Source organism: Telmatherina bonti (genome assembly GCF_933228915.1).
Source record: "Telmatherina bonti genome assembly, chromosome: 13".
Taxonomy (NCBI): domain Eukaryota; kingdom Metazoa; phylum Chordata; class Actinopteri; order Atheriniformes; family Telmatherinidae; genus Telmatherina; species Telmatherina bonti.
In genome coordinates, this window is record NC_136611.1 from 4,707,931 (window position 1) to 4,730,611 (window position 22,681).

The 22,681-nt window shown below is 42.9% G+C and overlaps 1 protein-coding gene across 1 annotated transcript; it reads right to left on the bottom strand.

Moving 5' to 3' along the window:
• Positions 1-1,007: 1,007 nt before the first annotated feature.
• Positions 1,008-18,736, bottom strand: LOC306764149 (polyunsaturated fatty acid lipoxygenase ALOX15B-like; the record flags this gene model as incomplete). Its single annotated transcript, XM_079251190.1, has 16 exons — positions 1,008-1,187; positions 1,628-1,723; positions 2,395-2,565; positions 2,888-2,988; positions 4,148-4,269; positions 4,483-4,664; positions 4,739-4,825; positions 5,997-6,200; positions 6,315-6,458; positions 7,947-8,113; positions 8,197-8,300; positions 8,387-8,509; positions 8,626-8,707; positions 8,788-8,986; positions 9,612-9,763; positions 18,661-18,736. The coding sequence occupies 16 exons, from the start codon at positions 18,734-18,736 to the stop codon at positions 1,008-1,010; spliced, it is 2,190 nt and encodes a 729-aa protein (XP_079107316.1).
• Between the last annotated feature and the right edge of the window lie 3,945 nt (positions 18,737-22,681).

The following is a 22,681-nucleotide window of genomic DNA, read 5'->3' on the forward strand; positions in this document are numbered from 1 at the left end:
GTTCCACGTCCCTAGAGCCAGCTTCTGCAGCCGGGGATCGGACCGCCAGGGTCCCCGCCCCTTGCTGCCGCCCAGCTCACATTGCACCCGACCCCTACGGCTCCTCCCGCAGATGGTGAGCCCACGGGAGGTGGGGTCCATGTAACCCTTTCGGGCTGAGCCCGACCGGGCCCCATGGGTGAAGGCCCGGCCACCAGACGCTCGCTCTCGTACCCCGCCTCCAGGCCTGGCTCCAGAGGGGGGTCCCGGTGACTCACATCCGTGCAAGAGAACATTTGTGCCAATGTTTGTCATTATCATAGCGGTCTACGAGCCGTGCTTGGTCTGGTCCCTCCCCTAGACACCTGTTTGCCATGGGTGACCCTACCAGGGGCATAAAGCCCCACACAACATAGCTGCGAGGATCTTCGGGACACACAAACCCCTCCACCATGATAAGGAGACGGCTCCAGAAATACACGTCAATGTGTCTTCGAACAAGTCCGGAACGTGGAATGTTAATGTCAGAAAGTTACGTAATGCATCTTTAAATAATACTGATGTAGACTACAGTGTTAAAATCAATTACATGTTATTACCTAATTAATACAAATGTCTAGCAACAGAATTAATCTAATAATATGATCATTAAGTTTAAGAAAAGCTGCAGTGACATGTTGTTTTCACTTCTCACATCTTTATTAAGCTGAATAAACCAGACAAAACAACAATAACACATTTTTTATAACAAGTACAACTCAGAAAGAAGCCAGTGGACACAATGTCGGGTTTATTATCTGATCATTGATGCAAAGCAAATAAACATTAAGTAAGTAAGACAGAAAAAGATTATCTCACAGTCTCTGCTTCTACATTATTCTCTTCTGATGGATGTTTGCGTCAAACCCCAAACAGAAATTTACCTCCACCACAACATCCATTAAAACCACAGCACCCAGTCTGTACCACTTCCCTTCCCACATTTCTCCCTTTTCCACAGGCAGCTGAGGAGTCCCACTCTCCAGTATTCAAATGCTCACACTATTTGCAAACACTTGTGGGTCCAGGTATGTGTACGGCACCTCCAAGCCCTCATTCCTGGTGTTGACTTCTTCTGTAAACTTTTTAATTTCCGCTTGGAACTTCTTTATCAACTGGCAGGGACGGTCCTCAGTGAAGTGGTCCTCCGGGTATTCACCGAAGTAGCGCTGATGGAACCAAAGACACATTTAGTGTTTAACGTTAATCAGCGCTGAAGCTGATGGGCTTCAGAGAAGCCCTTTCTGTCTGCAGTCATGTGAAAAACAAAGTTCATTCTCAGGTTTTACTCATCAGAACATATTAAAGTGCATTTCCTCCTCATCAGGCGGTAAAAGTTAGGAGCTCCCGCCTCAAATGGACGAGAAAACTGATCACATGGTGTCATTATTTATAGGAGACAAGCTTAAAGTGGAACTATTCTGTGCATTTCAGGCTAATTTATTTTTATTTCTGAGACCAGAAGGGCTGGGATTGATGGAGTTATTGTCACAAACCGCTTTATTTACTTCAGACCGACCCTCTCCGTAGGCTGTCAGATCAGCCTGCGGGCAAAACGAGTGGATTGAGACTCTTCCGCATTAAGCCCCGCCTTCCGCCACTGCACTACATCGGGAGCGTGCACCGCACCTGGACTGGCGACTTGTCCAGGTGTGCCCGCCTCTCGCCCAATAATTGCAGGGATAGACTCCAGCTTCCCGCTAGCCTGAATTGGACCAAGTGGTGCAGAAAATGACTTATGGACACCAGACTAAATGCAGCGGTGAGACTTTAAGTCCAGCTGCAAGTTGGTGAACAGCAGCACGTTTCGAATGTCAGCATGACCAAGTCCCGACACACGTTGGCTTAAATCTGATCAGGTTCTACTCAGACAATATTTACATCAGGTGCACATGCAGCTCGTCCCGGATGTTCCTCTGTAAGGGTTTTGTCCATTTGTCCTCACATGGAACACATGAAAATCAGTTTTCCTGAATCAGCCAAAGCTTAAAAAGTTTCCAAACCCCGAAAGCAACAGAAAATAATCTGGCTTGCAGCTTTCACACAGATCCTAGTTTTCATTTGAATTTAATAGACATCAAGCTCTGCACAAGTCCTGAGTCAGGTGTGTTGCAGCAGGGAAACCAGGTCTGAGGATCCCTGCTCTACTTGCTGCAGTACCAGGAGATAAATGCAGGTTTTCCTGCTACGATGCTGGACCTGCTGGTTTTTATGTACTGATACATAAAGTCTGAGAAGTGAAAGGACGTGTGCGTTTCTCACGATGACTGGAGCCGTCACCAGACACATCTTTTCAACATTTTTAGAAAGAATAAAGCTTGACGCCTGAAGTGACTTCAGGCAATGTTAATGTGGTCGGAGACATGTTTTACTTACTGTGTCAGTGGACTGTGTGCTGAGCAGCCACAGAGTGGTCATGTTCATCACGGTCGTCCCCATTTCAGGGAAAGTCTCCAGGATGTCAGCCTCTGTGGTGGTCCCCTTAGTGGTTGGTGGGGGTTGTTTCAGTGTGCTGGGAGTGTTGGGCATCCAGCCGTCATAGTCAAACTGCAGAGAATGAACGCATTAGTAACGCTAACCGCCGATGCATCTCTGAAGCGGCGCGTCTCAGTCCCATTGATGCTTCTGGTGGAGATCCAGGCGGATGCATGAATCTCATCCAGACAGCAGCATCAGAGCCTGGTTATACACACCTGATACGCAAACACATCAACAACCAGGGCTTCCATTACAGCTGAACGTGTTGCTCACTTCCTAACTTCATCAGCGGCAACATCATTCCTGCTGGCTGCCGCTGGACTCGGACTGACTCCAGAGTTCCACATGTTGAAGCTTCTCAGAGAATTCTGGGAAAATGACAAGAACTCACCTGTCCCGTGTTAACTGCTGAGTGCTGTGCTGAGCAGGTGAACAACACCATGGTAACGAACTTGACCAAGTCGTCCACAGTGGAAAACTTCTCTGGAATTCCTGACATGTAGGAAAAAAGCATTCAGGTGAGCAGACTGGACTTCTCTGCCACAGAGAAGCTGCAGAGAGTTCGTGAGTTCAGCTGTTCCAGAGGAGAAAAGTTACATAAACTGGGAATAAGTTGAGAATTTAGCACTAAGTTGAGAATTTGACTAGTCTGAACCAGCGAGACCAGTCAGGACACTGTTGAGCCCATAAACATGTCGGGCCACCAGGAAACAATAACCCCCGGCTGCAGCGTGGGGAATGGGGCAGGGTTGGACATCAAATGGGCGTGGGGTTAGGGTTAGAGTTGGGGTTAATCCAATCAAAATGTTGAGGCTGACGTCCAACAATGCCCAATATCCAGCCCCGCCTCATTTTCCAGGCTGCAGCCAAGACCCTCTCCAAGGAAAATGGTCGTTCTTTTCCTGTGTTTTGGCCATAGACCGTATATGAAAGATGGATGGATCCTTCAGCAGTTAAAAGTTAAGTTTGTGTAAGTTTGTAAAACTGCAGTTCCCCCTTCATCCACTAGGGAACAGAGCGAATCCCCATAGACTCCCATGTTTAAAAGACCAACTTCACAGCAGAAATAAACATGTTTACTTCTGCTCCACCTCTTTGCCCATATTTGTATTTTCCGGGCGAGACGACACGCATGCCCCTACCAAGATGGTGATGGCAGGAACCGCCCACCAAGCTTCAATTCAGCTCTTCAGAAACCTACGGGTGACGTCACGGAGGCTCCGCCCATTTTTTTTAATATACAGTCTATGGTTTTGGCTTCAATAAGGTGGTCATATCCAAAGTGATATTTTCTGTACAATTCTCCTTTGGCTGTTTTTTTAACAAACGATCGACGAGCGGAACGCGGTGAACAAGTGTTTTTTCTCATCCTGTTTCTTCAGCAGGTTAGAAAAACCTTCATTAATCTCTAATAACTCTCTTTTCTTCAGCTTCTTCACATCTGCTTCTATGAAAGACATTAAAATAAATAATCCATGTTCAACATGAAAAATAACTTCTGGTTGTTACAAGCAGGCGCAAACACAACAAGGGTTTATAAAGTCCGGGGACAGACGCCTGTGTGCGCCGATCAAACATCCATGTTTTATTTTCCTTCCTGTCAGGCACGATGTTCGCATCCAGCCCGGCCATCATCATCAGATTTACTCGCCTGTGGCCTCGTTGGACAGGAATCCATGTTCATAGATGTCGCCAATCCAGCTCTGCAGTTCTGTGTCCTCATGCATCCTCGCATCAGTCTTGTAGTAGAACCTGAGAATGTCTTCCACAAACCTATTTAAACAAAGACACAATAGCGTTTGTTAGGATTTTTAACACTGGCGACAAGTCAGAACGTCACTTCTGATGTTTTAGTTTCTTGGTGGAGCCGTTGCATCAAGTGAGCTTCCTCCATTAGCATTACTTCAGACAAACCGTCAACTGAACAAGCATGAGCAGTAAAAGCTTTCTGACGGATGCTGCAGCAGGTCAGACTGCACCAGTTACAGCTGCTGGAACCTGTGAATGATGTCCCAGAGCTTCTGTCCATCTTCTCTGTAGTAGAAGCCTGGAACATCTTCCAGTCCACGATCTTCCATGTCATCATGTATGCAGAGGGACCTGTACGTCAGCGAGGACAGGGATCTCTGCAGGATGATGAGCATCCCTTCTCCACCAGAAGCTGCGTACTGCAGAGCAGAAAAATCCCAGTTAGACCAGGAAACAAAGTCCTTCTCTACAGTACATCTCCATCCTGCCGTACCTTGGTGAAGACTCCATTCTCAGATATGAGATTATTTCGAGCTAAGATGTTGATGTGCAGAGTGTAGCGAGTGTGAGGGATGAGAAGCTGGAAGAGAGACAACAGGAAGTCCGTTTAGCATCAGATTCATCACGCCGTGAGCGTGCACATCAAATCAAATCAAATCAAATCAAATCAAATCAAATCAAATCAAATCAAATCAAATCAAACTTTGTTTCTTGAGCACTTTTAATGCAACACAAAGTGCTTCACAAGAAAAAAATTAAGTCATGAGTATTAAAACAAACAGTAGATAACAAGTCATTTAAAGACAATAAAGACGCAAGCTCTTTCCACACACTCACACACACACAAGGACAGAGAGCAAACACCACCCTCCCCCTCACACCCCCACCCCCACATTCCCCGAATTACATCATTCCCTGAATACTGTCTTTTTAACTGAATGCAGGTTAATAAAACAAATAAATGCTTATAAGGGCCGTTGCCATGGCAACCGCACCACTCCCAGGCCACCCAAACAGCAGTGGTCACCATGACAACAGCCCCCAGACCAAACAGGCAGGGCCTCCAGCGTGCTGGATCCCCTGAAGGAAAACACTGGAGTTAAATAACCTTAAGAAACAGTAAGAAGAAATAAGAGCAACAATAATGAAAGTACATAAAATGACTTCACAAAAATGTACTAAAAATAAGAAATCAAATGAAATAATTTAAAAATAAATAAAATCATGAATGAAGTAAAATAAGAGTAGTTAAATAAAATAAAATAAAATTCAGTTAAATGCTAAGCTAAAAAGGTGTGGCCCTGAGGCTCTCTGGCAGGTGGTTCCACAGTCCAGGACCAGAATAATGGAAAGAGGTCTCACCGTATGTCTTAGTTCTGACTTTAGGAACCACTAACAAGCCGGTACCAGAAGACCTCAGGGTCCGCGAAGGCTCAGAATTAAAAAGAAGGTCAGATAAATAAGAAGGCCCAAGACCATTAAGACATTTATAAACAAGTCAAAGAATCTTAGAATCAATCCTTCCTGCACACAGGAAGCCAATGCAGCGATTTTAAAACTGGTGCAACGTGTTCCCGCCCTCTGGTCCTCGTCAGAACTCGTGCCGCTGAATTCTGTAGTAATTGTAGGCTGGAAAGAGACTTTTTAGGAAGACCAGAGAGCAGGGCGTTACAGTAATCTAATCTACTGGAAAGAAAAGCATCAGCATCTCTGTGCTGGCAAGAGCAGATGGCGGGAGCAGCTCCAGGTACCTTGTAGAGGGGGTGCACCTTGGGGAGGTTACGCAGCAGTGAGACGGTGAAAACTTCCGCCAGCAGGTGTGTGCGCAGCAGGTGAGCATTGAGCTCATGCAGGTTAAAATCTGCACTTCGCACAAAAATCTTCGCCAACAGCCAGTCGTACATGGAGTCAGCGGGGGTGAAGATGGGGTTGTCCCACGCTTCAGCCTGCTTCAGCTGCAGGAGGAGCACAGTTCAACTCAGCAACACAGATCAATAACAACCTGACCTCACCGAGTAACTGAGCTCATCTGAAATGTTCAGGAGGTTGCAGGTGATGACTGGTCTCACCTGGATGGCGATGGGCATCAGCTTGTCATCAGGAGTCCTGTGCAGCAGGACCAGAGGAGCCATCAGGTACTGCGGCTGCCCGTTGATGATGTTTGCTGGCACGCCATCCAGAACCTTGTAGTCGCACAGGAAAAGGTTTCCTTTCTGTCGGAAAATCAGAAGCAAAGATTGACTTCACTCACGTGCACACACCTGACATGGATCACTCACGTGCACACACCTGACATGGACGCAAAGATTAACACTCTGATACAAGAATTATTAAAAATCAATGCAATGTAACTCTATTTATAACTTCATCTTCATCTTCGTGCCGCTTATCCGGGGTCGGGTCGCGGGGGCAGCAGCCTAAGCAGGGAAGCCCAGACTTCCCTCTCCCCAGCCACATTTGCCAACTCTGCGGGGGGGATCCCGAGGCGTTCCCAGGCCAGCCGAGAGATATAATCCCTCCAGCGTGTCCTGGGTCTTCCCCGGGGTCTCCTCCCAGAGGGACGTGCCTGGAACACCTCACCAGGGAGGTCCAGGAGGCATCCTGACCAGATGCCCGAGCCACCTCAACTGGTTCCTCTCGATGTGGAGGAGCAACGGCTCTACTCTGATCTCCTCCCGGATGACCGAGCTCCTCACCCTATCTCTAAGGGAGAGCCCGGCCACCCTGCGGAGGAAACCCATTTCAGCCGCCTGTATACGAGATCTCGTTCTTTCGGTCACGATCCGTTATTTATAACGTACTTTAAAAACAGTAAAGTGCCACAATGTGCAGAATTCTAACTAAACACAGTAAAAAAAAAAAAAAAAACACATCAGAGGACATTAAAAATGTAAAATATTCCAAATAAAAGTAAAATAATTACAGTAAACTCAAATCAGTTCCACATTTTATCACATGTAACATTTTACTTCTACAGAAATGTACAGAGACACATTTCTGTCTTTAATATTATTTCACTTTTAATTTTGTTTTTTTGTTTTTTTACTTGATCTATAGAATTATTTATGAAATAATATATCTATATAATAGAAATAATTTATCAAAAATTGACTACCGGTAGTACTATTTCCTTGTCCTGTTTATCGCGGAGGTAAAGCTGGTAATTACATGTACGTGTATGTATGACAGTTTTTACCATATTGTTTATTCCTCAGTGAGTGGCGGTGTGTTGGGAAACTCTGACACTCACTGAAGTGGCAAAATTACAAAAATATCTTCCTCACTTGTGAATCTACGAGAAAACAGCTTTCTAATAGATGGACACGATGCGTGGAACGGTTAACAGGATAAGTTTTAATCTACTTTCTTTCAGGAAGTTTTCGTCCCGTCTCGACGTGACGTGAACGATCACCGCCAGCGTGGGAACGATCAGATCCGTTTTCAGGAACGGCTGCAGGAGCAGATGGGATTTCCTCTTTGCTCTTCTAACTCTTACAAAAACATCTGTGTTTAATAAACTCCAAAAGATAAAACTTTAATGATAGTTGTGGGATGTTTTGGTATGTTTGTCTCGTACAGGTCACACAGGCCAGAGCCGCCTCGCTCCAGGTGTGTTCAGTAAGAGGAACAACTGACCTGCAGGTGGCGACATTTTAATGACATTTTAATGTAAAGTCAGAGAGAAAAACACCTCCAGTTACCTTCAACTCATCATCCAGGGTGAACTGAGGATCCTGGAAAACCATCTGATCTGTGACAGGAAAGTTATGAGGCAGGTCTCTGCAGCGTTTGATCAACATGGGGTTGATGCCGTTCAGGAACTGGTAGCCGAAGAAAGCATCGTCCTTCCAGTGCTCACAGACGTAGTCTGGAAAAAGAGAATTTTATTCTGTCTTGCACAGTTAAAACTCGCAGTGGATTGTGTTGTGTATCAGTGTGAAATAACAGTACCTCCTATTTTAGTCCGATGGCAGTTGTGCAGTCGCTCCATATCATGAATGTTGGTCCAGCTGTTCTTACACTCAGCAATATCTGTCAGTCCCAGCTTCACCAGTCTAGAAAAGAAAACCAGTTATTTCAGAACAGAGCTTTAAATTGTTTCAGGTTGTAGATAAATAAGACATATGGGACAGAAATTCACCCATTGACTAGATTGTATGCGAACTCTGCCTGCTTAGTGTCAGAAAAGTGCTCATCAAGAGGAAGATCCCGCACAGTGTCTGCCCGGATGCAGTGAGGAGTTCCCTTTTTATACTCCTTCCAGCTGGAAAAACACAAGAAGGCCTTGGAATAAACCCTGCATGTGGTGACTCAGCTACCATCAGCTGAAGTTTGCATTAACATAATGTGTTCAGCTGAATGGGAAGGACTTTTCCAGACCTGTAGTCGGTCCTCCGTTCATCGAGCTCCCTCACCCGTGCCTCCTTAGCTTGCTCCGTTGTTTCATCAGCCGCTAACAGAGCTGAAAAGAAAGATTTTCATGACTTCACTGTGTGGCTTCAGGTCGTCTGGACTCAGCAAGACGTGTCCAGATCCACAAACCTTTCCCCTCCCGGTAGATGTGCTCCTCGCTGTCAGTGATCCACTGGTAGACGGGAAAGTTGAAGACAACTCCGATGGGGGATTTCACTTCCATCTTAGCAAGGAACCAACCTACCCTGGGCAAGGAGAATGTTTTTCTGATCTTTATCAGCACCAGCTGGCCAATGTTTTGGGAGCAGGACACATTAAAGGTCGACACCTAGAAGAGACGGAAAAGATTGAAAACATGACGGCAACGTGGACATCAGTGTGCTGAGCTGGATCTCTACTGGTTTCCCAGTTCAAGCTTAACGTGGCTTTAAAATGATTTCCACAGGATTCAGAGCCGTCAGCGCAACAAGCCGATGTTCAGAGGAAGGAGCTGGTTTCACGTCTGCCAGAGTCCAGGCTGACCTGGAACTGGTTTCTGTGGAGGAATCCAGCAGACTGGACTGGGTTGATGGTTCAAACCATCAACCCAGCTGCTCCGTTTCCGTGGGAACAGAAGCATCCTGCATCACATCAAATCAGCTTTAGTTTCCTTCACGCAGACGTGAAAGAAATCTAGGAAATGTTTGACTCGAGGTGGACTGATGAAGATGGTGAACACGGCGTAGACAAAGCAGACACAACTTCTGGGTCATGTGACTTTTTAGAGGAAAAATAAGTTTAGTCTGTGGGGTCACCTGGTTCTTTTCTTTTGCATTATGAGCAAAAAAACCTGAAAAATAGTTCAGAAATGTTTCTATCGCACCTGAACTGGGACCAGATGTGGACATGATCTGTCCTGCTAGCCCACGGGGGGGCCGTTTAATCTAAAAACATCCAGATAAAGAGAAACTTACGCCTCTGAGGTAGGATGGAACCCATTTGGACAGCTGGTGTGGTCCGCTTTCGCCGTCTGTGCCGACCAAGTTGACCTCAACATAGCCGACCATCCAGGCAAAAGCCAGATCTCCGGTGTGAAAGGTCACTCTGTAATCCATCATCTTCTCGCCTGAAGGTGCTCAAATCTTTAGAGGAAAACAGAAGTACAATCAAACATGACAAGAGGGATTAAATCTGTCTTCAGCCAGTAACTCATCACTTCTCCAACACATCTCACCTCTGTGAACTGGACCGGGAGGTTCCTAGAGGACCGGGTCTGTAGATGTGAAGCCAACACAGCTGACGTCTCCTTTTATACCTGCATTGGGGGTGTGTCCACCCAGGATATATGCTTAGCACTGATCAAACTGCCTAATTAACAAATACCGGCCCTGAATTCCACAGAAAACGGTGATGCAACCTTTTCATGAAAAGCTGTTTTTTAACGCCTCTCATCGTGGTCCTGCTTCTGCCGCTGCCTTCGAAGCAGCATCCAGGTGTGCTGACAGCTGATCATCAACGTTCCAGAGGTTTAGTTTGTATGTAGTCACCATGTGAAATACCTCAGACATGCAGCTTGAAACACAGGTGGAGAATAACGTGCACAAAGTTCATCAGACACACAAAGAAACCAGAAGTTTTTCTGAACTCCAAACTACAGCTGTGAAGTTTAAACGTGTTTATTTTCTTGCTCTTTTAAAGAGTAAAAATTTATTTTATTTAAACAACTGTAGTTTCAATCTTTGCTGAGCCCCCACACCTCTGCTCATCCAGAGTTCAGGACAAAAACCTCCTCCTCTGCAGATTGTGAAATCAGAAAATGGCAGTTTAGATGTAATCTCTTCCCTGTGTAGGAGTTGATCTGAGAGCTGTTGGCGTGGAAAGGAAAGGATTGAAGGTTTTCCTCTTTACTGAACTTTCAAGTCAAACTTCATTCATAAATTAGATTTATAAAGAACTCTTTTTGCACCAAGCAACACAACAGCCATTTAAAAACACACAAGTCATTGAATATTTCACACATTTAAACAAAGCACATGTCCACACTCCTCACCAACCTCTACGCCCACGGACTCCCATCCATCCTTACTGTCTGTAAAATCTATAAAACTGATGACAAAACAAATGAGATAAAAATGGCTATAAGTAAATAAATGAAAATTCAGCTAAAAGCTGAATGAAAGTTTTGGTTTTGAGCCTCTTATTAAAAACATCAGCAGACCAGAGGTTCTCTAGCAGGACGTTCCACAGCCGAAGGCCGGAGCGTTGGAATGAGGGCTCACCGTGCGTTTTAGTTCTCACAACAGAAAAAATGAAGCAGAAAGGTAAAAAGGACAAGTAAAGACACAAAAGGACAGAAATGAAAGTAGTCTCGGCAACAGCATTTACAAAACAACATTCAATTCAACTCCACTTTATTTGTACAGCGCCACTTCACAACAATGTTGTCTCAGGACACTTTACACACACATCATTTCAGCCAGTTCATACATATCCTATAATAGAAACCAACTGATTGAGTCATGACTTGGATCCAATCCTCCATCCTGAGCTGCACGAGGCGACAGTGGGAAGGAAAAAACTCTCCTTTAACAGGAAGAAAACCTCCGGCAGAACCCGGCTCAGGGAGGGCAGCCATCTGCCTCGACTGGTTGGGGTGGAGAGGACAGGAAAGACAGAACAACATGTACAACTGCACTTATTCAGGAAGACCTGCGGAAAAAAGGAGAAATAAGTTAGAGACGGCCATATTGTCATATATTTATACATTAATACATTAGAGAAATAGAGCGAGGTACTTCTCAGTGCATCAGGTAACATCCCCATAAGTAATGGATGGCTAGACTACCCATAACTATAAGAGCAATGAGCAGAACCTGGACAGTTGGGTCCCGTACATGCAGACTCCAACTCAGGAGATGCTCATATCCTAACTATAAGAATCATGGAAAAGGAAGGTTTTCAGCTCCATCTTAAAGGTGTGGAGGGAGTCTGCCTCCCGAACCCACGGTGGGAGCTGGTTCCATAAGAGAGGAGCCTGATAGCTAAAGGCCCTTCCTCCCATAGTACTCTTTGAGACTCTGGGAACCACCAGTAAACCTGCAGTCTGAGAGCAAAGTGCTCTATTTGGAATATATGGAACTATAAGATCTTTTATGTCCAATGGAGCTTGGTCATGGAGAGCTTTATATGTGAGGAGAAGAATTTTAAACTTTATTCTAGATTTAACAGGGAGCCAGTGTAGAGAGGCTAAAACTGGTGAAATATGATGTCTCCTGCTAGTCCTCATCAGAACCCTCGCTGCAGCATTATGGATCAGCTGGAGACTTTTCAGGGCATATTTGGGACAACCCATAAATAAGGAATTGCAGTAATCCAGTATGGAAGCAATAAAGGCATGGACTCGTTTTTCTGCATCTTTCTGAGACAAGATGCCCCTAATTTTTGCAATATTACGCAGGTGGAAGAAGGCAGTTCTAGATGACAGTATATAAGTATAGTATACGGACACTTAGGACCAAGAACCACCCACATCCCCCAGCAGAGCCCTGACCAGGAACCCAATGGGACCAGACCACCCTGGAAAAAAACCATCGTGGATAAGCACCAGATCCCTCTACCCCAAAACCTCTCCCTCCCACCCAGACCCCATCCACACCCTCTTCCAACAGCTTGATTCTGACTTTAGAAACACATAACGGGCCGGTACCGGAGGACCTCTTGGTCCACAAAACCTGATCACTTACCAGGTGGTCAGATAAATAAGACCAGTAAATAAGCTCAAAACCAGTAAGAATTTACAAACAACCAGTGGAATGTTTTCAGTCTAAAGGACACTTTTTATTCTTTAGGTTTGAACACGGCGTGAGTTGTGTGGTCTTCCATGTCTTTTATTTATTTTATTTGTTCTTTTTAGTTGTTTCATTGGATATTTATTTATTTTAAATTGTTTTACCTGTTCTTATTATTTTAATGACTTTGTTTTATTTAATTTAATTTATTTTATTTTATTTAGTGCAGCACTTTAAAGATGTTCTGTTATTAAAATGTGCTTTTTAAATAAAGTTGATTGGATCGAACTACAAGAACCTTAAAATCAGCCCTGAAAAGCACATTAAGCCGTGCAGCAAACTCGTGCTGCTGACGTCTAAAATAATTATCAGTCAGAAATAATCTTTCTGGAGAGACCAGCGAGCAGGAAATTACCACACATCTCAGAAGCATCAGCATCTCTGTGTTTTTCTGAGAAACAGACAGACTCTGGAGATGTTTTTAAGACGATTTAATCCTGTATTTGTGACATTTCTGATGTCCAGAATAAAATAAAATCCAGCTCAGACACACAGATGTCTCACACACTGAGTTAATATGTTGCAGTAAAATGTAGTAAAACGATCTTCGTCTTGTCTTCTTTAAGCTGTCGCTTTGTGAAAGGAGCATGAAAACAACACAATACGGACAGAATCTGAAGTAAACCGTGGTAATACGTTAATTCCTGGAGGTCAAGAAGTCGCCAACGTCTATTGTAACATCACCAACAGCTTTTAGTCTTCTCAAGAAATATGTGGGAGTAACAAACTCATGACTAACTCATTAATTGTCTCCTGTCTGAACAGCCAAACACCCTCCTCTGCAGGTGTTGTGGAATGCTCATTGTGAAATTAGTAAACGGAAACTTAGACGTCGTTCACACTGCAGGTCTTAATGCTCAATTCAAGTTTTCTGGTCAAATCCCATTTTTAGATTAGATTTAAAGGTGACCTGTCTGCGGACTGCTGTGCTTCAACATTTTCCTCTTTCCTGAACTTTGAAATCTAATTGGATTTAAAAACACTTTTCCTGCATCAAGCAGCCCAAAGTGTTTCACATGAAAACTCTTTATCCCTCCATTTTCTCAGCCGCTTACTCCAACTCAGGGTCGCGGGAAGCTGGAGTCTCTCCCAGCAAACATAGCGGGAGGGGCAGGTACACCTGGACAGGTCGCCTGCCCATCACATGACCTTATTTAGACATTTAGACATTCATTCATTCATTTTCTAAACCGCTCAATCCATTCAGGGTCGCGGGGAAGCTGGAGCGTATCCCAGCTATCTATGGGCGAAGGCAGGATACACCCTGGACAGCTCGCCAGCCCATCACATGACCTTATTTAGACATTTTAAAAAGAAAATATTAAAAGCCTTCACAATCTGAAACACACAACTCGTATGTAATTCATAGATCAGAAGTAGACCGTGGAAACTCCAACATTCTCAGGAACTGGTGGGAGTTCATCAACCGGTTGCCTCTTTTCATCACCTCTTAGTCAATAATAAGATCTGCTGTCAAATTGATGCGACACATTGGGACACACCCGAGTGTTCCAATGAAAGTGACGACACTCCCATAGACTTCTGTAGAAAGAAAGGAAAGCAGAAGTCACGTGGTTCATGGAGCTGCTGTTGGTTCTAAACAACAGTCGTTCATTTTCGATGTTTTGGAAGCATTTTCTTGGGTAAGTGGCTGAAATGAGGACAGTTTTTGGCGTTGTGAGTCATTAGTTAAATATTCTGCAACAAATTCAGTCAACTGTGTTACAAGCTAGTGGTAGTTTAAACTGTGGTTAGCTAACAGCAGCCAGACGTCATCAGTAAATCTGTTTTTACCATGAATTTATTGCAGTTATTAACTGTTGTTTGTTCGCATGGAAAGATTTTTGTTGGATTTTAGATTTATCCTTTTGTGATGGCTTTCCTTGGTTTTAATTCCTGTTTGTAAACTAGACATTATAATATTAACTACAGACATACTTTTTTTTTTCTGAGACTAATGAGGTTCATTTAGTTGGAGTTTTACATCCATGAGGAGACAAAGCCTCAGTAACAGCAGCATTAATGCAGAGAGAGCCTGGTCCTGCTGGATAAATCTGCATGTTATGAGATTGAACAATAAATAAATAAGACATATTTGATCGTATTAATGTGTATTTAATGTTTTTCAGTGGATGTCAGAGCCTGGTGAACCTCCAGGTTTCCTCTGCCTGATGCAGCTGCTGTAGTTTTCCAGTCTTTTCCATCTTCTGCATCAACATGAAACATATAAATGTGTTGGTGCTCCAGTACGACCAGTCACATCCTCAGAAAGCTTCCCAGTTCCTCCCAGCAGCTCCACGTTGCTGTGATTACCTTCTCATCCAGTTTGCACACATTCTCCATCTCTGTGAGACTGTACAATAAAATTATACTTTATAAAAATGTTTTATTGTTTTCTGTTTGATTAAAAGTTGTGTTTTTAAGACGTGATGAACTGATTTAATGTTAGTAACCATAAATATTTCTGATTAATTTAGTATTTCTGTTAATATTTTACAATAGTTTTCTGGCTAGAACAACAAAAATCAGGGTTACACGTGTATTTATTCAGTTTACATAATGAAAAGTAAAATATGAATTATATAGTGAGGTAATAATGTGTCCTCCATAATTAATTATATTAGATTTATCAAAAAAATGTATCTCAAAATTCATCCCAAGTCATTAATTCGAATAAATTATTGATACATTAATCCCAAATCAGTATTCAAAGCATCTGCATCCGCTTGTCCTTTAAATCAAATAAAATATGTTTAAAATTACTTATTTAGATCATCTCTGCCATTCAGCTCATTTCCCATCTGACACCAGTTAGAACAGATAGACTGACTGGTTTCCATTGCTGGAGCGTTTGGCGACAGCAAATCCTGGCAAGAGACAACATCATGGATTTAGTTCTTGTTGTATAAAACTGTATAGATGTGAAGGTAAGATCAGACAGGTGCTAACTCGTTCCCATGCTAGCATGCATAGAAAATCTGTTTTAAAATGGAGGTTAGAAATGTGTTTCACCTTGTCAAATAAAAGACACATTACGGGTGTTGCTGTAACTTAAAAAAAACCATATATATATAAAAAACAAAACCTCCTCTCTCACCCACCCCTCCCATCTCCCCAGGGTAGGGTGGGTGGCTGTTCATCGGGTTCTCTACCAGAGTCCTGGGAGCTTGAGGGTCCTATGCAGTATCTTAGCTGTTCCTAGGACTGCGTTTTTCTGGACGGAGATGTCTGATGTTTCACCGGTTTCTGTTGGAGCCACTTCTCCAGTGTGGGGGACACGGCCTCCAGTGCTCCAATCACTATGGGTACTACTGTTGCTTTCACCCTCCAGGCCTTCTCCAGTTCTGCCTTGAGGCCTTGGTACTCCTCCATATATATATATATATATATATATATATATATATATATATATATATATATATATATCTTGTGTGTTTGTGTTTATATCTATACTAAATATAATCTGTAAATGTATTGATTGGTGAGTTGACCATCTCGTTTCTGTTGACTATGATAAATTTAGTCTCTGTTGCTTCCAAAAATAAAGCTTTGATAAAATTACATAGGCAGTATAGTAATCAATACACATTTTTGGGCAACACTGAGGGAAGATTGGGAGAAAAATGGATGTATTTTGCGCTGCCTCCCGCCAGAACCCATTGAAATGGACTGATGGCGCTGAGCTGTTTGGAACTTTTGAGAGCTTCATGAACCATGTGATGGCGAGTTCAAAGAGTGTCGTAACTCTCTTACTAAATGGCTCTGGGACACATGTAGCCTCAGATGCTAATGTTTACCATCAGAAGAGTTAGCACCAACATCATCAATAACAACATCTCCCCTCTGTAAAGCATCTTCAGCCCATCTCAGGGTCTGCACTTCTTCTGTTGGACTGCACCTCCAGGAAAATAGTTGAGTTATTTACTTTTGGCAATAAATCTTCCAAACTTTTCAGTTTGAGTTTGGGTCATCTGGGTCCAAGCATCTCAGGTCATTACAAACTGTTTGCAGGTCACAACATGAGCAAAGTTATTTCCTTGACTTTAGGAATGTTTGGGAGGTGCTTTAAGTGTCATGTTGAAGATTTTTGACCCACATGCAAATTCAAGCAATCCTTGGGCACCGGCCCAAGGCTGTTGGGAAGCTGAATCCAGATATGATTGTTGTTTGGGTTCCAGGAGAGGAAAACAATTTGCCCTCAGCCTTGAGTCCATAGCAGGTCTCAGGCTGGCAGCTCCAAACAGCTGAATGGGGCGGGTCAATTTCCACCGATTCTAGCAGAGCATCTTCTCCATGTTGTTGTCGATTCTGCGGACCAACTCCAGGACCACGGCCAAATGACCAGTATGGACCAGACTGGTATCCTGCTTACGGTCGAGTCCTGTCAATGCAAGAGTCTGTGCACTGCTCGCTTGGCCCATACCGCTGCAGAATTCTGGCAGCCTGCCAGTTGTTGCCAGAATCTCACGAATCTTCAGGTAGATCAGAACTCCACCAGCGGCAATCAGCAGAATCCTGATCACCAATAATCCAAAGATGTAAATATCCTCCACGTCCTCAGAGGACAGAACCACCAGACGCATCGGTCTCCACCTGGCCCATGAGTCCGGAACGTATCCAGCCGGAAGCGTCCCCTCAGGACATGCGGGCTCCCCTCTGCCCGATCTTTGGGTTGAGAAAATTTGATGAATTGCGTTGAGAGACCAGCTGATCAAATCCATGATATAATTTTGAGTAAAGAGATATAAAAAGAGACTCCGAGTCAGACAGGACAAAGTCGCAGGCCAGAGTGGGAGGAGAGGGAGGAAACAGGAGCAAAAAGACAAGTGTCCGCCTTCGCTGAGAGCAGGAGTGGAAAGAGAATTCTGTTGGCGATTCGGACACAAAGCTGGCTGTTTTCTTGTGGCACCGCTGTCACCATGGCAACCACCATGCGTCTCCCAAATCCAATCCAAACTCGTGTGAAAATATTTCATTTTCTTATAATGTATTTTATTCTTTGTTGCATGTTTATTCAACAAATACGGATTTAAAATGAATGACCTGTATTTTTTTCTTAAACTGCTGTGATGTTCATGTCACTTTGAGCTCCTGCCTGGAATGCATTGTGGTCTATATTGACCCGTCTGGTGGCCATCGATGCTCACTACTTTTCAAAATGCATTGTGGGTAATTTTGTTTTCTCCAGACATTCGGACACCCATGGCGTGAGGACTATGTCGGGGATTATGTCAGGAATAGGGTGGACATTTGGACACAGCTAGTAAGTTAGCAAAAGAAAGAAAGAAAGTAATAAAGAAAGAAGAAATAATGAAAAAAAGAAAGAAAGAAGGAAAGAAAGTCAGAACCAAAACATACGGCGAGGCCTCATTCCAGTTTTATGGTCCTTGCCTTTGAAATAACCTGCCAGAGGAGCTCAGGGCCGCAGAGACAGTACATGTTTTTAAAAAGAGGCTCAAGACTCGCCTTTTTTGTTTAGCTTTTACTTGATTTTTAAAAAAAATTTTCTTATTCATCTGTTTATTTCTTTATTTTTAAACAAATATAAGTATTTATTTTTAACACAAATACATTTATTTATTCATTCATTTTCTGAACTGCTTAATCCAATTCAGGGTCATGGGGAAGCTGGAGCCTATCCCAGCTGGCTTTGGGTGACAGGCAGGGTACACCCTGGACAGCTTGCCAGTCCATCACAGGGCCACACAGAGAGACAAACAACCACTCACACTCATTCCTAGGGGCAATTTAGAGTAACCAATTAACCTGACCAAACCCCTCCCCAGCCAAGGATTGAACCAGTGACCTTCTTGCGGTGAGGCCACAGTGCTAACCACTGTTCCACCGTGCAGCCGGTGCAGTATTTATTTATTTTTAAACAAATACATTTATTTACGTATTTATATATTTTTTCATTCATTTCTAATCTTTTAGATATCATTCTGACCTAATTCATAACATATTTTATGTCTATATTTTGACATATTTTATGTACTTTTTATTATTTTGATTTTATTATTTATATTACTTAGGTTTAATCTTTTTATTCTAATTATTGTCTTACAGAATTATTGATTTAGTTATTTTATTTAGTATGTCTTTATTTTATCTTTTTAACCTTTTAGCTCCAGTGTTTCTTCTTCCTCATGGGGATCCTCCGTGTTGGGGGCTGCACCTGTTTGACCAGCGGGGTCGTTGTGGCGGGGGTCGTCCTGCCAGGGATGTTGGTCGAGGTTCTGCACTGCAGCCATATGGCTGTGGTGTGGACCCCGGCCTAGGCACTCCCTGTGGCTACGTCTCTGTTGATCACTCCTGGGACGGCTCCTGAATTGGACAGACGACCAAGATGTTGTTTCCTCACAGCAGTGACAGAATCCTGAAGTTATTTGTTTTTATTTTGGCATTAATGGTCAGGGAAGGGTTGGGTTGTGAGCGTGTGTGTTTTTAAACGTGAAACTGTTTTTAATTTTTTAATGTTAAGCACTTTGATATGCTTTTGTATGAAAAGTGCTATACAAAAAAAGTTGGATTTGATTTAATTTGATTTGATTTGATTTGAAAGAAGAAAGAAAGAAAACAGAAAAAAAGAAGAAACAACTTCTGACCCGGTGGTGGCAGACTTGCACTAAATCATTGCATGGACATCGAAACCGAGAAGACGAAGAAGAGTCCGTACATGACGTCACTTCCGCTCAGCAAATGGCGCGGATCCAGTCTCCACTGCAACACTGCGTCATTTTGCTCGGAGAATGAAGTTGGGTTTAAAGACTGGTTTTACCTCCGTTAAAGGTATTTTACTGCAACATTTTCTAGTTGAAACGTGAAACTGCAGAATCAGAGAATCCGACTTATCCTGGATACGAACTAATGTTCGTTTATGTGGAGAAAACAGGATAAAATTCTGGAGAAAAAACTGGAGGAGAGGCGAGGATTTGTTTGCTGCTGTGTGTCTGCTTTACTCGCTACGTGGCGACATTGTGATGTTTTCCTGCTCCGTGGGCTCCATGAGGCGCAAATTCTTTCTTTTAGTCTGTTTTTACTCTGCAAGACTGAACAGAAAAACGTAAACACAGCTGGAATAAAAGTACTGTAAAGTCAGGATGTGTGGAAAGGCTGTAGAGCTGCTTCGTGGGGTGAGAAGCTGACATGGTGTGTGTTTATTATGGGAGTTTTCAGAATAAAAGCTGCAGACTTACAGGTGATATCAATAATATGTTGATATAAGGATTGTTATTTTTTGCAGGGCGTGTGTGATAACTGAGGAGAGGCTGTTGTAAACTTGTTTATTATGATATATGTGATCTGGTGCTGCTTTTTCTGATGCAGCTTCCAAACTTTGCAAGTCAGATTTATTATCACATCATTCATTCAGTATCCTAACCGCTTAGTCCAATTAAGGGTCGTGGGGAATATCACATCAGTACAGAGAAAAATAATGGAGTAAAGGAAATGTAATTTAATGTTAAAGATCACCAGAAGGCTTAAATAATGTTTTTCCAGTAACTTCTCTCATTATGCTGCACACGTTCACGTACAGTCTACATCAGCAGGGGTCCTCGTCAGCTACCATCCTACAGGTTTTGGTGTTTCTCTGGTACTGATCCCTTAAATCAAATTAAACTTGTCATCATCTTCTGCACCTGCCTTTAAATGAGCCATTGATGGTGTTTCACAGTAAAACCTGTAGGACTGCAGCTCACGAGGACTGGAGTTGGAGACCCCGGCACTAAATCTAAAGACAAAGTCATCAGTACAGCCAGAGGTTTAATGCTTAGTTGCATGTTTAGCTACTACTAACGTGTGAAACAGTAAAACGTTCTGATTGTAATTTACTATGTTTACATGGGAGTTTTAATTCCTGTTTAACTCAGAATAAAAGTTAGTTCCGCTTCAAACTAATGAAAAACGACCATGTAAACCAGGAGTGGGCAACTCCGGTCCTCGAGGGCCGCAGTCCTACATGTGTTGGGAGTTTCCCTGCTGCAACTCAGTTGTGCAAATCAGTGTGTAATTATCAGACTAGTGCTGTTGGGTGTCAAGCTCTGCAGCAGTCTGCTAATTAAGTCTGATGTGAATCAGCTGAGTTGCAGCAGGGAAACTCCCAACACTTGTAGGACTGCAGCCCACCCCTGATGTAAACACTTAATCCTAACGCAAATTTCTATTTGGAATTAAACTTAATTCCGATGTGTCTGGTTTATTCGCATTTTAATTCCAATCTATTTAATTCCTCTGTCATGTAAACTTTAATTCCGCTCTAAGTTAATTCCGGTCGTTCTGCGTGGTCGTTATCTTGTCCTGTCCCAATGACACGCGTTGTTTTACCTCCCGTGTTCGGTGGTCTATCTTTCTTCTCCTTCTCAGTTGCTGCAGAAAGTGAAGTAGTATACTCGTGTTCAGCTGCTACTTCACATTTATAATAAAAATAGCGGTGAAACTGGTACTTATTATGTAGTTTTTACAAGTTACGACTGAAAAGACGAGAAGCAGGGAGCCAACTTTGTTTATTTCTGGTATACGTCATACGTCACGTGCACCCTCTGTCCAATCAGAACCCTTCCCAACATGTAAACTTGGAGGAGAATTCGTTAATTCACAATGATTTAATTCCGAATTAAAAGACATCATGTAACCGTACCCAATGATATCTTTGTTGTAAATATTAAGGGACAAAGAGTTGTTATTTCTGGTCCCCAAATGACAGGTGTCAGAGCTTGGTGTATTCATAAAAAGTTATACAAATATAGTTTATATAAGTGTACAATATAATAATATGATATAAATATAGTTTATATTTATATAAAGTGTATTTATTACTAAAAGACGCATTGCCAGCAGTAAGTCAGACTCTTTTCCAATGAGAGTTGGACTCCACCAAGGCTGTCCTTTATCACCGATTCTGTCCATAACTTTTAGACAGAATTTCGAGGTGCAGCCGAGGTGTTGAGAGGGTTCGGTTTTGTGACCTCAGGATTGGGTCTCTGCTCTTTGTAGAAGATGTAGTTCTGTTGGCATCATCGTGTCGTGATCTCCAGCTCTTTCTGGGGGAAAAAATACATCATGAACAGAAAGTTGGCTCTGAAATTAAAATGCTACGTTATGGTTTGTGACAATGTTTAGAAGTTAGATCAACCAGACCCGGTCCAGAATACTTGGCTAAGCTGTTGTATAAGACGGGAAGCTTGATTGCAGGGCAAAATAGCTAAATAAAGGGGTGAACAGGAGGGTATCACAGGGTAGGAGAAATAATCATGACAAATTAGAGGCAATAATAAAGGTTGAGATTTTGCAAGTACCTTTGGTTTAAAAAAAAAAACAAAAACTTTTTGGTGGTATAAAAAACTTTTTTTTTTTTTTTTTTTTTTTTTTAAACAAAGTTTTCTCTCCAAAATTACTTGATATTTTATACAATACTGCTCTTCTTCTTGTCCTAACATATTACAGCAGAAGTGTCTGAAGTTGGTCGTTGAGGGCCGTTGTCCTGCAGATTTTCCATGTATCACTGTTCCAACAAACCTGGCTTCCATGAAATGGATCCAACAGCCGATAAAGTTCTGCACAATGACTGATTAATTTGAGTCAGGTGGGTTGGAGCAGAGATACATGGAAAACCTGTAGGACTGGAGCTGGACACCCATGTTTTACAGATATGTCTTTGAGGGGTTGAGGTGGAGTTTTTTTTCTCTATAGTCTTGACGTCCAGCCTTATCTTTCTTTTTCATTTCAGTTTTCCCTGCACACCACCAACCAGTGGTTGGTGATTAAAGAATGCTTCCCTGTAAATGGAGTCTGGACAAGCAAGACAGAGTCCCTACTATTGAAAGAGGAACCAGAGGAACTATGGCGCAATCAGGATGGCTTACAGGTGATGATGGGCTGGTGAAGAGTGCCACCACTTTACAACTGACTGCTCCTCTGAAGCATGAAGAAGATCAAGAAACACGCCTGCCTTGGTCATATTCAGACCATCTGCTTCAGATCAAAACAGAAGATAACACAGAGATAGAAACTCCAAACAACTACCCAGCTGAACAGATTAAACCAGAAACTAATGAAGAGGACTGTGGAGTGCCAGAACTAACCAGAAATCAATATCGAAACAGTTATTTACTATCAAATTGTGACAGAATGGCTTCAGGATCTTCTGAGATAAGTTTGTCACATGTTCAGTCTAAAATGGAAGATGATGATAAAAG